Raw genomic sequence first — 16,467 nt, 5'->3', positions numbered from 1 at the left:
CCCCGAGACAGGGTTTCTCTGTGTGTAGTCCTGGCTGGCCTGGAACTCATAGAGATCCACCTGTCTGTCTGTGCCTCCTGAGTGCTGGGATTAAAGGCGTGCGCCATCACAGCCTGGCTTTTTTTTTTTTAATTAATTTATTTATTGTTTTGCCTGTGTAAGGATGTCAGGTCTCCTGGAACTGTAGTTATAGACAGTTGTGAGCTGCCACGTGGGTGCTGGGTATTGAACCTGGGTCCTCTGAAAGAGCAGTCAGTGCTCTTAACCACTGAGCCATCTCTCCAGCCCCTTACTCATGTTTTAAAATGTATTGTAAGAACTATTTAATTGCTACAAATGGGAGGCAAAGGCATAAGGATCAGGAATTCAAGGTCAATGTTGTTTATGATAGCAAATTTGAGCACTGCCTGGGCTACAGAAAGCTCTGTCACAAAGAAAAGAAAAAGGAAAGAAAGAAAAAGGCTAAACTCTACGGCTGTACTTTTAATTATTGTTCATTCCTTTGCTATGGCAAAGAGTCCTCTGATAAGTGTATGTCATACTTTCTACTACATAAACATCAAGCCATCACAGAAGGCGTTTGGATTAAGTCTCGAAATGTATTGACTACAAGGTTTGTTGAACAGGGAAAGAATCACTTGGGAGGACGTTTTAGCACCTGCCATCCTGGAGATCTTTTGAAACAGAATAAGGTTATGTCATGGGTTAAAAAAAAAAAAATAAGAAAATAAGAGAGTTTAAAGGCAACTTGAGATTTCTCTAATTCTTTAATTCTGAACAGCTCTGTTTTCAGGGTACATTATGCCCTAACATGAGAGTGAAGAAAAACAAGAGTACTGATTCTTTCCCCCCAAATGTATAGCAATGGTAGATAAAATACTCTAGGGGAAAAAAGCAATAACAAAAAAATCCCAACTGCCCAAAAATAAGAAGCTCTAACTCTTAGCAGTGAGGGTGTTATGGGACCCCACCGGAGATGACCACTCACACACAGTGTATAGCCAATGAAACTCTTTATTCCAGCCAGCTAGGACCATATCCAAGTGTGACCACAACAGGGATTTTTAAAGGAAGAAACCACATCCTGGCATCTCACTCTGATGCTCCAGGGAGCTTTGCAAAAGCAAGCAGTTTTAACAGAAGCTAAGATAAACAGTTAGCTGGAGGGGGTTCCATACAAACAAGCAGTTTCACAGACACTAAGATAAATTAGCTAGGACATCCTGACCTTGGGTTCCTAGAATAGAGTTGAATAGTTTTCCGTGGAATTCTTTTTTTTTTTTTTTTTTTTTTTTTTGGTTTTTCAAGACAGGGTTTCTCTGTGTAGCTTTGGTGCCTGTCCTGGATCTCGCTCTGTAGACCAGGCTGGCCTTGAACTCACAGACATCCACCTGGCCCTGCCTCCCAGTGCTGGGATTAAAGGCGTGTGCTGCTGCCGCCACCACCACCACCACCACCACCACCACCACCCGGCTCCATGGAATTCTTCATCAAGATCAAATTCTAGTTAAACTTGAAATGGCCTCAGCAAGAATACAAGATGGAATCAAAGTGTACCCTGTCTTCAGCAATATAAGATTTACTTCATTCACTAATGAACATTTTTAGAATTAAAAAAAAAAAAAAAAAAAGAATACAAGATGGAGAAAACTTTGCACTGTCTTGCCCTGTCACAAGGGGAAGCCAGCCTCCTGGAGAGAACTCAGGTGCTCCAGTCAGATAGATATGCCTCAGGGCTGGAGCTTTAGTAACTTTATCCTGTCGTAATTACAAGGTGTGAGACCTGAACAAAATTAGCTGAGGGCCAGAGAAACTCATGTATCTCCTTCAGAGACAGCCATGAAACCACTCGGAGGGTCTCTGATTACTAAAATGTGGGTGGAAAGCAAGTAAATAAAACCATTCCTGAAAACGGACTCAAAAGATTCAGAATATGTAAGGGAATGCTCCAAGTGAGTAACTCATGCAATAAGGAACTAAGAGAAAGGAACTTAAATACAAATACAGTAAAAACATTTAGACAAAGGAAGCAATAGAATCCACAAAAAAAAAATCAGAACATTCTTTAAAAGGAGGGAAATGTGTTTGACAAAAAAAAAATAGCATAAGGATTATACAGATGAATAATCTTGCAATTTAAACCTTAATCTATGGGCATAAGTTATAAGGTAGACATAACCAAACAGAGAGTTGATGAATTGGAAGATTGCTTTATGGAAGTCATCCAAAATGTAGCACAAAGAGATAAAGGGATGGGAATATGCAGTTCATATGTAGCATTTATATGTCGTAGGAATAAGAATGGAGGAGTGGGGCTGAAAAGATGGCTCAGCAGTTAAGAGCACCTGCTGCTCTTCCTAAAGACTCAAATTTGGCTTCCAGCACCCACATCACATCAGTCAGCTCACATGTACTTATAACTCTAGGGAATCCAGCATACTCTCAGGCATCCACAAACACCCAGATATATTCACAGAGTTATACACACATACACATAAATAAAAATATAACATATTTTTTAATATAAGAGGGAGGGAGGGAAATGAAAGGGGAGGAAGGTGTGAGAGCCGAATTTTAAGTTTTAATTGCTATATGGAAGAGATCCATGAAGCAAAAATGCCTCTGATCTGCAAGCCCCTTGCCCAAGGACAGATAGTTCCTGAAATGCTGGAGGCTGTTGTTCATGGGAGATAACAAGCCACATGTTTTCACTCCCTTAAACAAGTTTGTTTTACCCTCTGCACAGATGTGTTTGACCACATGTGGTCAAAAAGAACACAGGCTGTAGGTACATGAGGATATAGCTTGCCCCTGACTGGACCTGATGGGAAATGTAATGAATTATAGGATTTCCTTCTTAAGTCACTGCAAACTGTGATTCTGGGCCATTTCCCAGGAACCTGGGTATGGACCTGGCCAGAGCCCATCCACCTGGCCAGTATTCAATTAAAGCTTGTTTTAAAATTGTCTTTAAACTATGGCGGTGGTTTTATTCTGGATCGGTGGGGTTAACCAAGGGAGAACAGGAAGTATAATCAACTGAGTCTTATTATGTGGAACCCTGGTGGGACTATTGTTTAGCACAGGAGGTATTGAAATTGCTTAGCTCATGGATATGCTTCAACTTTCAGTCAGATGATCCAGCTGTAAAATGGCAGCTGAACCTCTATAAAGATGTTCTGAGGAATGAAGAACCTTCTAATCCAGAAAAGACGGTGGAGCGTGTGCAGAGGATCTCAGCAGCTCTCTTCCACCTGGAGCAGGTATGGAGCTTTGCTCTGAGGAGTGAGTGAACAGGACTGCTCTGGAAGATAGAAAGATCTTCCCTGCACTCGGCTCCCAATTACAGGAGACCTCTTGAGGCAAAAGGCAACCACCAGAGTGGATCCCATATCACCCCCAAGTGCCTCATAGCTGTAGCTCCATAGCTTTCCCTTGTGTTGTTTACAAGTTCTTGCTATGAATTCAAAATAGGTTTTTCAGTTCTTTGCCATTTGTAAAACAGCGATAAACATCTAGTGGCCTTTGGGGAAATGACAGAAACAAAGGACCTTCACACAAGGGTGACTTCCTGCTGGGGACATGCTTGCTAACTTCAGTTGGGAGACCAAAAATTATCCTAGAGTTAAGATGCCTGAGCTACTCAGTCTGCCACTAGATGGGCTGACTGTGTACCTGCTTATGTGACTTCTTCTTAGGTGGAACAGCCTTTGAGGTCCAAAAAGGCTGTATGGCACAAATTGTTGTCCAAGCAGCGGAAACGAGCAGTGGTGGCCTGTTTCAGGATGGCTCCTCTCTACAATTTGCCCAGGTAGGGGCTCCATCATTATTTTCTTCCAGGTGTTGTCCCAGAGCCGAGCTCTCTGTGGCCCTTAAACTTGACCCTAACAATAGAAAGTGGGGTCCTTGGCTCATGGCACCTTGCAGACTGCAGACTATAATGATCTGCTAAGCAATCAAGGTAAGTATAAAGCTGGTGAGATTGCCTCATCCTGGGCCTTCATAGCCTCCCAGCACACACTGAGGCTCTCTGCTTTTGCTGAGATAGGAGTCTTTGTGAGAACATAAAGGCTTCTGGGAAAAGGGAGCTGTTTTCTAAAGTACTTTAGCCCAAATTCCATCATTCCCTGCACAGGCACTAGGTGATAAGACAAAATTTACTGTTCTTGAGCAGAGGCAAATTGCAACCCAAGAATCCTTCCTCACAGTGTATCTCCCATCAAGATGAAGAAAGGGGCAGCTAGTTGTGGGGGCACGTGCCTGTAATCCCAGCTCTCAGAAGGTGGAGGAAGATCATGAATGTGAATTTAGCCTGGGCCACATAGCAAGCCCTTGTCTTAAAACAAAGAGGAAAAAAGGCTAGAGAGACCCAAAGAGGCTAGACAGAAGCACAATGTACTTACCTTGGTCTTTTGTACTTTGAAGTAAAAATTATGTGAAATGTTAGGGCTTTTTTGTTTTTTTCTGCAAACTGTGTAGCATATCTTCTGTCAACATAAGGAAGGGAATCTGTATTCGTCCAATTTCCACGGGAATCTGTATTCGTCCAATTTCCACTACCACAAAATACCTGAGGCAAACTGACTTAAAAGAAAAAAAGGTTGGTTTTAGTTCATGGTTTCAGGGGCTTTAGCCCACATGGTGTCATCATTTCCAGTCTATGGTGAAGGAGAACGTCTACAGGAGTGAATGTGTGACTGTGCACTAGAGCAAAGCTTCTCACCGAGCAGAGGGGAGGGAGCAGAAAGAGGAGCTGAACAAGGTCCTAATAACCCTTCAGTGGTGTGTCCCAGTGACCTTGCTCCTACTACTGGACCTCAACTTCTAAAGGGTCTGCCACCTCCCAGTAACATCAAAGACTGATGATCAGTCCTTCAATGCACGACCTTTGGAGGGCACTGAAGATCTACGCCATGGTAATACCAATAAGAGGCAGGGCCTGTACTGACTACCAAAACTGTCTCTGCATGTCTGGTGGTAAGACGGCTTCATCCTTCTCTAGACAGACTGGAGAATATGTGAAGCAGGTCTGTCATCAGTCTACAAAGCTGGTGACTGAATAACCTTTGATTTATCAATTTCCCAGTCTCTGGGAACAGTCTCACCTGGTCACAGAAAAACGACTGACTTGGACCAAAGCATTCAGAATCCTATACAACAGTATGTTTCTTTAGAATATGAGACCAGGAACCATCCTATGCTAGGCCTTTGTTTTTGTCAAATGGGGGATCTTGACCATTATTTATCCAGAATATTCTGTACCTTGCCTTAAGCCAGGCGAGTCTTCCCTTTGAGAGTCTTTGAAGACGGTGGGGAAATCACAGCTTCGGAGATGTGCCCCTGCTCCCTGGGGCCTCTCCTGTTTGCTTTATTGGGAGGGGAACGAAGCAACACTAACTCAAGTAGAATTTATGAATAAAAAGATGAAAATGGGTCGGCGGTGGTGGCACACGCCTTTCATCCCAGCACTTGGGAGGCAGAGCCAGGCAAATCTCTGTGAGTTTGAGGCCAGCCTGGTCTACAAAGCAAGTTCCAGGAAAGACGCAAAGCTACACAGAGAAACCCTGTCTCAAAAAAAAAAAAAAAAAAAGATGAAAATGGAAGCCAGCCATAGGTACAGGGGATGGTGAAGTCCTCACATAAACGGGAAGTTGATATTGTAGAAGTGTGTACGATTTTTCTTTCTTTTCTGGAAATAATGAAAACACCAGAAAACGTTCACCATCCCTCTCTTGGTCAGAACTCCTGCCTGAGGATGTAGCATGAAGAACCAAGCTCTAAAAACACCTGTGCAGGGCCAGGCCAGCCAGGCAGAAATCATCTCTCTCAAAAACAAGCATTTTTTAAAAAATAAGGTTGATACCATCCCTTCCTATCTGGGTATTCTTTCAGCATTCCTACACCTGTATATGTCAGAATAGTTCACGGAGCCCCTGTAAGGAGGCATGACATCCTTAAGCCAGTTGCTCTAGAACCGCTGCCTGGGTTTTCTCTCTAGCATGAAGAACTGTGGGTCAATTTTGTAACAACCCACTCACCAAGAAGGCAACTGTGGAAGCAGCTCCTCTTCCCTACTTTGGGATGGTCTACGCTAATGGAATCTTCCAGACTAAATGACTTATCTGATTATAGAGATGCTGTTTCTCTGGTGTTGGTGTTTTAAAGAAAACCCTGTATGCTTTTCTCCAGACACAAAATTAACAATTTCTTCCTGATCACCTTTCAACGTGTTTGGCTGGAAAAGGTTAATGAAAAAACTCAGTATGACAGACTAATACCCATATTAATGGTAATGTAACCTGAAAGACACCAGCTTATTCTCTGCACATGCCTCCTTTCTTGGCCATGATTTAATGTTCCCATAAGAATACATATTTTGTACAATTTTAAGTAAAATTCTGATTGGTCAGATTTTAATGGGAGAGAGCAAGGTTCCGGTTCTACCAAAACACCAACCAGCACTGAAGGGCCACTCTCGTCTTTTCCTTTCTTCTCATCCTAGCTTGCTACTTCCTTCACACTTAGCTGTGCTTCTGTAGCTAACTTTCCAGGAAGTCATTCCTGGCTTACAGGAATTGGCATGAGCCAGACACCAGAGCATAGCCAGGATCCCAGAGGCACACAGAAGGCATGCTCACAGCATGGCATACCCAGGTCTTGCCTTCCTAAGTAACCACTGGAGTACCTTGCTGAGATGTTCCTTGCCTAGGGGAGGGTGGGGAAGCTGAAGTGAAGGGTTTACCATTTGTCTGACACTAAACTACAACACGATTTCAATCGTATTACCTGGACAGAGGACTCCTCAAGAAATGACTAAACTACCATCTGAAGCAAGTATTTCCAGACTTGATCTAATCAGCTATTTCTCACTAGAATGGCGATGTGAATAAAAAAACAAAAAACAGTAGAACTAAATGGGGATGCTGTGTCTTGTTTTGATTATGGTGCTCAGAAGGAACTCCAGTATTTACGAGTTATAGGGAAGGAACTATGTGAGCTACTGACTGCCCTGACCAATCAGAAGATGAGAATTGTACAAAAAGTCTATCCTGCGTACTAACCACTAACCACCCCAACTAAAATACCGAGCCCACCAACTCTCCTGACCCCCCTCTTACCCTTTCATTCAGGCACCGCTCTATTAACCTCTTCCTCCATGGCTATCAGAGATTTTGGATAGAAACAGAGGCATATTCCTTTGAAGAGAAACTAGTACAGGATTTGGCTGTAAGTACCGAATGAACTGGGAGCAGACACGGGTGTGAATGGGTTTGATTTTTGTATCTGTGTTTGTATATGTTGTGAAAGTCAGGCATTCACAGAGAATGCATGTGGTGTATCAACCTGAAAAGAACTAACTAAATTCTCAGGGTGATGCTGCCAATGGTCCTAGGAGCCAGAGGATGGAATTTCAATTAGAGGTGCTAATGATGTCCTCACCCCATCTCCATCATCATTAACAACTAATGTTTCTTAAAGTGCACAGCTGTGTCATGCGAAGTTCATGCCACCTTAAGTTTTGAGCACCATTGGTTGCAGGAGGCCCCCTGTCCTGCTTACCCCCTGCTAAGACCCCACATCCATAACAGTAGCTCTGCTATTGGGAAGGGGCATCTAAAGAATGGCCTTTCCTGCACCTCTTAAATCTGGCATGCACTCTTTCTAACAGATGTCATACTCTGAAACCACTGGATGTGGAACACAAGGGAGCAGCCTCATCCTGTCTCAGAGGAAAATAAGCCCTCCCTCCTCTTCTCTGGCCAGGGTGTGGTTCTCCTTTCCCCTTGCCACTCCAGTTCCTCATTTTCTATTCTCACTTGCCTTTGGCTCTAATCTTCTATTGTTTCTCATTCATTCTCTTCTGTCTGTTTTTCTCTTTGAACTATCATCCTGTGTCTTTGCTCCTTCCCTCCTCTTCCCCATTTTCCTTCCCTTTGGTTTCAGGTCCCTTACTTTCCCCCCACACTCCTGTTGATGAGAAAAGTGCTGCCTTTTTGGCTTCCCACTTTCCTGATTGGTGTGAAGCTGGCAGCAAGCAGCATTTTAGCCCTCTACTGCCGAACCATGCACACAGCCTGTATGGTTCTCACCAATTCACCAAGTATATCCACCCTGCTGACTTGGCTTCTGCCAGAAAATTTCACTGTTGCCACTAACATCAGCTACTATTTCCCTTTCTATAAAAACAGAGAAGTGACTTGGTAAGAGGAGAGCAAGTCTTGCCGCTCCTAAATAGCAGCTTTGCAGAACAATGCAAATTTTAGGATACTGTGAAGCTAAAACAGAGAGACACGTTTTTGTTAGGTTAAATCTAGACTAACACCATGGTAAGATTTTGAATTGGTCCCTCTCATTACAGTATTGAAATAAGCCTGCTAAATTTATCAAGTCATGTTCATGCCCTGATTTTATATACTTGAATCTACATTGTGATGCTTGAAAAAAAAAAAAAAACAACTAAAATAATACAACTGGACCCCAAATAGGCCCAGAGATTTGCGACTTTTATCTCACCTCTACCTCAAGCCTGCTCTCCAGAAGAAATTCTGTGTATTGTCTAGAGGGACTCAGTGTCTTAAGTGACAGCAGGGTTTCCCTCCTGAACTGGGGTGCCCACAACTTGCATGAGTTGATTGGAGTCAGTAGCTCTTTCCCTGTGGTCAGCCATTTGCTTTGTTTTATTTCATTTAATTAAACATTGGAATGTGTCTTTGACTGGCTGGGAGAAATGTATCTGTCTGTACCGACCTCACATCCTCAGGACCCCTCCCCTGAAATGAGCATCACTGGTAGAGGCTTCCTGTATCTGTCTGTACCGACCTTGCATCCTCAGGGCCCCTCCCCTGAAATGAGCATCTGGTAGAGGCTTCCTGTATCTGTCTGTACCGACCTTGCATCCTCAGGACCCCTCCCCTGAAATGAGCATCTGGTAGAGGCTTCCTTTCTCTGCTTTCAGCCTGAAACCCTCTGTGCCTTGCGCTTTGCCTCCTCTTTATTCGCATGCACTCGTATGGTGCCTGCAGGGATCTGTGCCTGAAATCTGTCTGTGTTGCTCTGTGCAGAAATCTCCCAGGGTTGAAGAGGAGGAAGAGGAAGAGACAGAAAAGCAGCCTGACCCGCTTCACCAAATCATTCTGCATTTTAGCCGCAATGCACTCACGGAGAGGAGGTCAGCATCGCCATGGTGTTCTTCCCACAGGCCAGGGATAGTGCTTGGTCATATCTGCCCCTCTGTGGTCAGCAGAGGATAGAAGGGATTTCAGAACTGACAGGCTCTGTTCATGGCCACCAGGAAATGCACAGTGGATAGGCTTCTCATCGTAATACGAGACAGACTAAAGATGGAATGGCCTAAAATTGTGACTTTACTCCTAAATTCTGTGTCAAGCCAATGCCGGCTCAGCTTGTCAGAGTCAGAGTATCTAATTAGTTCACTAGCACACTACACTTGGAATTTATATGGTTTTTAGTAGTTTTTTTGTTGACTCCAGAACATAGCCTGCTAAAAATACTTTCTCTGTTATTTCCAGCAAATTGGAAGATGACCCCTTGTACACCTCCTATTCCAGCATGATGGCCAAGGTACACCTGGGTTCTCACCACTCTGTCACAGTCTATCTATCTTTAGACCTCTTGGGGCATATCAAATTGTCACATGAGCAAGAAGGCCGGGGCTCGGTCATGACACAGGTTCTAGGCGTCATACAACTCTTGTACCATAAGTGTGACACCTTGAGACTATAGAATAGTGGCAACTGGTGGCTGGATTCATGGTCCAGCTAAAGGCTAACTAAATAGGGCCTAAGCACAAAGATGTCTCTACCTCTTCAGCTAGCGACTGGGAGAGGCCGGGATGTTCAGTCTGTGTGCAGACGAAGGACACAGGCTGGACACTAGGAAAAGGTTCCAGTGTCCTAGAGGAGCCACAGTGACTACAGGCATGCCACCCAGAAGTTTGACAGACTCTGGAATGCTGAATATACATAAGAAAACTGTCCTCAGTTAGAAAATCATTCAGGAAAGAGGAGACAGATGCTGGTAAACAGGAACCCGGATTGCTTTGTTCTCTGTGTCTCATGGCCCTAGTACACAGTGACAATTTAGGGTGTACATCACAGGCATCCCAGTCTTACTTTCACAGCCCCAGTATATGTCTTAATGGGGACAAAAACTCCTTGCATGCCTTGGTTCTCATTTACAACAGAACTGTTTTAGGGAAGGGAATTCATATCCGTGTAAAACAGGTCACTGTTGGATATGTGAGCTCCATGTTCTCCTTTTTTGTTCCTTAACCCCTTGGTAATTGCAGAAATGACATTTAAAGTAGACGTTGACCTGCAGTGATCCAAATGTTCCTAGTTTTACAAGGTGCTGAGGTACGGAGGAGTCTATGAATGATAGCCTGTCCCCTGCCCTTGCAAAATACCATAGAAGTACTGTGCTCATTAGACTCCCTATAACTTGGTTTTCTGTGTCCTCCTTTCCCTGCTTCATGGAATCCAGAGTTGTCAGAGTGGTGAGGATGAAGATGAAGAGGAAGACAAGGAAAAAACATTTGAAGTGAGTTTCTATAAAGATATTAGAACCAGGGCCCTTGCAGGCCAGTAGACTGGGACTTCAGAATGGTGACTGCCATTTGCTTATGAGGTTCACTATTCTGCTCTGTCAGCAAATCTAGCCATGGCTCTGCCATCTGCCTGTGTGTGACTGACAAGCAGCAGGCAACCTGCTCATCAGCAACATCCACTCCCAACTAGGTTGGTTCTGATGGGAAATATTCTGCCTCCCATGTACTGTAGTTACAGGCTGTAGAAGGACAAATTTAAACAACCAAAAATAAAAAAATCAAGGACATTAGGATGACCTATACTACTCTATAAATACAAGTTGATAGTAGTTTTTATTTCAAGGCAGTGCAGAAGCCCAAAACTCCTAAAATTATACAATTTCCAGTTCTTGTATTCTTTGATAGGCAAAGGGCTCAAAAGTATAAAAAAGGTGAATGCAGGTAACCACAATTCTGGTAACCAGCTCTGGCAGAACATGTCTGCAGTGCAAATACAGGGACATTTCTTACATTCAGACAAATATAATCAGGTGGACCCTCAAGCATGGTCCCTGTATAACAGAACATTGAAAGGAAGCACACTTAAATCTTGGCTTGCAAGGAATCGCTCACTGGGAGATGGAAAAGCTAGAGCCCTAGAGGCAGCCAAGGAGGAACTTGTCTCCAGGAGAAAGACTTAGAGCTTGTCAGGTGGCCTTGCAGGAGAGACTGGAGCTGAGACAGTGGTGACTGACTGGTCCCAACTTGGACCTGCACTGCTTCATTAGCTGTGTAAACCTTACCCTCATGCTAGGGCCCTGAAGACTAAGACTGAGAATGTTCGCTGGGTCTTTCTGCTCCTCTTCCCAGAGTGGCCATATCGAATAGATCTCCTTTTTCTGCTCTTCACTATTAAAATGATAATAATAATAATTTGCTTTGTAATATTGAAGGTGAAAATACTGTTACCTATCAACATAAAGATTGGAAAACCCATCATTAAAGAGTGAGGGAATTATGGGTAGATTCTTTGGAGAAGCTAGGTCATGTCTGAAATTAAAATGTAGAGGTTTGCTTTATTCAAATTGTGTACATTACCTTTCTTAGGCTATGAAAGATTCGCTCTTAGTGTACCTCGCCATGTTGCATTTACTCAAAGGGAACATGGGCAGAAGGTAGAAATGAGGGCACTGGAGGGGCTGAGAATAAATCTTCCTGTCTGATTCTTTTTCTAGGAGAAAGAGATGGAGAAGCAAAAAACATTGTATCAGCAAGCGCGCTTGCATGAGCGTGGTGCTGCCGAGATGGTCCTTCAGATGATAAGTGCCAGCAAAGGTGATGGCCCTGTTTCTAGGTAGACCCTTGGTGACTAGCACAGAGCTAACGCACCATGACCTGCAGTCACATTAACAAGCCTGGAGAGAGCCCTGGAGGTATAATTTGCCACCTCTTTCCTTGGTGATTCAATGAAATCTTCACCCTGGCAGGTGAGATGAGCCCCATGGTGGTTGAGACTCTGAAGCTGGGGATTGCCATTCTGAATGGAGGCAATGCTGGTGTGCAACAGGTAATGTGCCACGGGGTGGGGATGGTGAAGAGCTCCTGGGGTACTTCCCTTTGACAGTTCTCACCGATGAAATTGGATTTGCTCCCAGAGGGCCGGCCACCCACAGTTGCTTGGCTGGTGTTTGTCCTTCGTGGCCAATTTTGTCAGAGTAGCTGGGAACACAGATAAAAACCACAGCTGGGAGTCTGCATGCAAGTGTGTATTTAATAAAGAGGTTTGTTTTTACCTGGGATTAAAGGAACAAGACATTGCATTTTCTCTCAGATTTCCCCACAGAATTGTAAATCCTCAGAGGATGATGTTTCTGAAGCCTCTGGTGTTTATCTCAGCCCTTTAACCTGTGAGCTGCTTTAACACACAAGTAACTCACATACTGCTATTCATTCACTTATTCCCTGTTCGTTAAACAGCTGCTAACAGTTACTTACGGATTGCTCACAATGCCTGGTTCTGCTGTAAAGGCTGAAGTTATTCCCGTGAGCTATACAACCAAGTCCTCATTTGAGAAGCTCACACTAGAGGATTTTGAGTTCATGGCCAGCTTGGGCTACATAGTGAGAGACTCTGTCTGGTAAACCCAAGGGTCAGAGATATACCTTAGTGACAAAGCACTTGCCTAACATGAGCAAGGCCCCGTATTCAATTTCTCAGACTACAAAATAAAACAGCAAAGCCTCCTAGCTCACTGGTTACTTTCTAGTGAGCATAAAATGAGACAGTCAGTATGCAGACAGCTGCTGGCCACTCAGTATCTGAATTGAAACTGGTTGGAAAACGTAGGCATGCATGAGTAGCTCCTGAAGCAGTGGTTCTCAACCTATGGGTCACAACCCCTTTAGCAAACCTCTTTCTCCAAAAATATTTACACTATTATTTATAACAGTAGCAAAATTACAGTTATGAAGTAGCAACAAAAATAATTTTATGGTTGGGGCATTACCACAACATGAGGAACTGTATTAAAGGGTTTCAGTATGAGGAAGGTTGAGAACCATTGTGACCTGAAGCATCTCTGCGCACAGAGTTCAAACAGAACTTTAATATTCATAAAGGTATATCCCAGAGCCTTTGAAAGTCTCTGAATTTGTAGCTATCTTACACATAATGTTTTCTTAGTCTTCAAATCTTCCCAAGCACTTTCTCATTAAGAATTGTTACTTTTCTTTCTGACTTATTTTCTTCTTTTTTCTACTACCACATATCCGCTAACTAACTTGCAGCAAGGTCTTTTTTTAATATACAAAAATTTTATGTCACAAAAAACTCCTCCTTTCTAAAAACTGAGACCGTAGGAACAAAGTAAGCATTTCTGTGCTTTGAGCTGGGCCCATTGCTGCCTCATCTCTTCCTATAAACACCACTCGCACAACAAGCAACTGAGATTGTACCTCAGCACCAACAAACATTCCCATGTCACCATCCTAACACCCATCCAAAACAGTAAAGACTTTAAACAGCAAATCCACAGATGTCAAAGGTCTACTACACTGTACTGAAATAGCAAAACACAATAAGCCTCTGTACAATAGAATCTGACTTCCCAAGTAGATGGTTTGACTCATGTACATTTTTTTCTTTGTTAGGTACATGTATGCAATCGTATAAGCATATAAATACAATCTGCTGAGTCCATTTAGTATTGCCCAAATGTATGTTTTTAGGGCTGACCACTTGGTTTTGGATCACCTATCAAGGGATTCATCCTTGGGGAAGATTGATTCTCCCTCATCAATTGTCTGTAGTTAATAGTCTGTAGTTCTTCATCTAGGGATAGGACCTTCTTTTCCCCCAAACAGATTAGAATGTCATCTGGTGGTGATACTGTTCAGGCCTTGTTTAGGCAACCTATTGTTGAGATGTCGTGGGTGCAGCTTCCCTGTACTGTAGGGAAGACAGTCTCGCAGCTGACATCCTGGTCCCCTTGCTCGTACAGTCTTTCGGCCTCTTCTCAGATGTTCCCTGACCTTGGTGTAGAGGTTATATTTCCTTGGCTACACCAGTAATCCTGAGATGTAGCCCTAAGTCTGCTTTTGTGTGCTTCCACGGCAGGGGATTTGCCATTTCTCCATCAGGATGAGGAAGACCATCAGTTGTGACGTAGTTCTCACTGCTTCCCTCTAAACTGTCTCTCCTTTGCAGAAAATGCTAGATTACTTAAAAGAGAAAAAAGATGCTGGATTCTTTCAAAGCCTTTCCGGTCTTATGCAGTCTTGCAGGTAAGTATGGGGAAACCACTCAGCATTCTTAAAAACAAGTGAAGAGAAAGGGGGACAGGAAGAGGTATACAAAATCAGCTACCTTACCATGGAATTGTTGGGAAGATCCAGCAGTTACCTACCTTAAAATCCTAGAGAGTGTTCACTAGCCTTCAGGATTACATTCAAACATTAAGAGAAATAATTCCCCTCAGCCACAAATGTCATTCCCTGTGCTGTGGTGTATCATCCCCTCTCTTCCCCTCTCCTCCCCTCCCCTTCCCCGCTTCCCTCTCCTTCCCTTCCCTTCCCCCACCTCCCCCTCCCCTCCCCTTCCCCCTTCCTTCCTTCCTATGTTAGTTTCCTCAACCATGCAGACCTCCAAAAGTGAAGTCAAATAAGTAATAGAAAAGAGGAGGAATATCTCACTCTGACTGAAGGCTGTTTTCTTTCAACCCATGAGACAGCTTGTAATCTTCCCCCCCACCCCAACAATCCTTTGATGTTGAATAGGTATTTGGTAAGCATATATTTAGATATATCCATTTTGACAGAGGTCTATCCTGTGGTGGTATTGTGTTCCCCAAAATATTGTGTATCCTAACAAACTTATCTGGGGTCAGAGAACAGAACAACCACTAGATACAGAGGCTAGAAAATGGCGGCACTCACGCCTTTAATCCTAGCATTCCAGAGATAGAAATCCCTCTGGATCTCTGTGAGTTCAAGGCCACATTGGAAACAGCCAAGCATGGTGACACACGCCTTTAATCCCAGAAAGCCAGCCTTTAATCCCAGGGAGTGGTGGTAGAAAGCAGAAAGATATATAAGGCGTGAGGACCAGAAACTAGAGGCATTTGGCTGGTTAAGCATTTGGCTGGTTAAGCTTTTAGCTGGTTAAGCTTCAGGCTTTCGAGCAGCAGTTCAGCTGAGAGCCATTGGGATGAGGACACAGAAGCATCCAGTCTGAGGAAACAAGACCAGCTGAGAAGTTGGCCAGAACTTTTAAGATTCCTGCTACACTATCCTGGCATGGGAACAAAATTTTGATACAGACTAAAAAGCAAAGCATCAAATTATCAGTGGATCTTACCCATTTGTAAGCTGCCCATCATGGTTGAACCCACTTTTGAATAAATATCCAAAAGTCCTGAAGCCACCACACTAGCTCATTTTTAAAATGAGCTATCAATCTAAGAAAGGTGTAAGAAACCGGAGTTACAATTACTTAACTCATTTTCTTCCAGCTATCAAGAGTTAAGATAAAACATGATGTCTTCCATTTGAAAATTTGGAGAATGAACATCCTTTCAGTAGACTTCATAATTTTGCCAATCTTATTTGATTGGATTAATCAAATAAATCAATTGTACCCTGAGGCAACAAGGAGACCATCTGAGCTGTAGCATAACCCCTTGTTCTTCTCTCTCTCTCTCTCTCTCTCTCTCTCTCTCTCTCTCTCTCTCTCATATATATATATATATATATGTGTGTGTGTGTGTGTGTGTGTGTGTGTGTGTGTGTGTGTGTGTATGTATGTGTGTGTGTATTGCACTAACAGTCTATTAGTTTATCATCTCTCTCAGGAAAAGTAAGTGTGATATTGCCAGGCCTGACTCATTGAAGATAGAATAGCCCCTGTGGACTCAGGGACAGCAAAATGGAGACAGCTGAGTTCTACGTTGCTCATGAAATCTCCATTAGGTCTCTAAGAGTTCTCTCAGTATGCTGCAGCACTTGATACTGATAAATTTGTTTATAATTCATTCATAATGATAGCACAGAGGGACAAGTGACATACACTTCATTGCCAGGTGACTTCTCACAGAAGTTTTAAGGTGCTTTAATGGGTTTGATTATTACACAAATAATACATTTCTGTAAAATACTTAAGCAGAAGGAAAATTAAAACATTCAACATGGGTGTTAAGGGATTAAAGTGAGACTTAGAAATGCATGGCATCAATTCAAAAGCAAAGCTTCAAAGCAACAAGGACCAAATGTCATTTCCTATGTTTGCCTTCCCACCTGCCCCATCCCCCAACCCAGTGCAGCAAAATCCAAATAGCAAAACAGCAGGATAATTTGGAGTTTTTAAGCAGACCTTTTTTTTTTTTTTTGGTTTTTCAAGACAGGGTTTCTCTGTGTAGCTTTGTGCC

The 16,467-nt window shown here is 43.2% G+C and overlaps 1 protein-coding gene across 4 annotated transcripts in view; it reads left to right on the top strand.

Annotated features, from left to right (window-relative positions):
• Ryr3 (ryanodine receptor 3) overlaps window positions 1-16,467 on the top strand; it is a 521,392-nt gene that overhangs the window by 469,766 nt on the left and 35,159 nt on the right. For all 4 annotated transcript variants that reach the window (XM_052725780.1, XM_052725779.1, XM_052725782.1 and 1 more), the window contains 9 exons: window positions 3,132-3,263; window positions 3,699-3,811; window positions 7,131-7,227; window positions 9,063-9,169; window positions 9,531-9,582; window positions 10,504-10,560; window positions 11,782-11,881; window positions 12,034-12,113; window positions 14,253-14,329. In XM_052725780.1, coding sequence (XP_052581740.1) covers window positions 3,132-3,263; window positions 3,699-3,811; window positions 7,131-7,227; window positions 9,063-9,169; window positions 9,531-9,582; window positions 10,504-10,560; window positions 11,782-11,881; window positions 12,034-12,113; window positions 14,253-14,329 — 815 coding nt within the window. The remainder of the gene's footprint in view (window positions 1-3,131; window positions 3,264-3,698; window positions 3,812-7,130; window positions 7,228-9,062; window positions 9,170-9,530; window positions 9,583-10,503; window positions 10,561-11,781; window positions 11,882-12,033; window positions 12,114-14,252; window positions 14,330-16,467) is intronic.

Source organism: Peromyscus californicus, unplaced genomic scaffold (genome assembly GCF_007827085.1).
Source record: "Peromyscus californicus insignis strain IS unplaced genomic scaffold, ASM782708v3 Scaffold_7__1_contigs__length_154581171, whole genome shotgun sequence".
Classification (NCBI taxonomy): domain Eukaryota; kingdom Metazoa; phylum Chordata; class Mammalia; order Rodentia; family Cricetidae; genus Peromyscus; species Peromyscus californicus.
The sequence above is the reverse complement of the archived record's forward strand: the minus strand, read 5'-3'. Positions and strand labels throughout refer to the sequence as shown.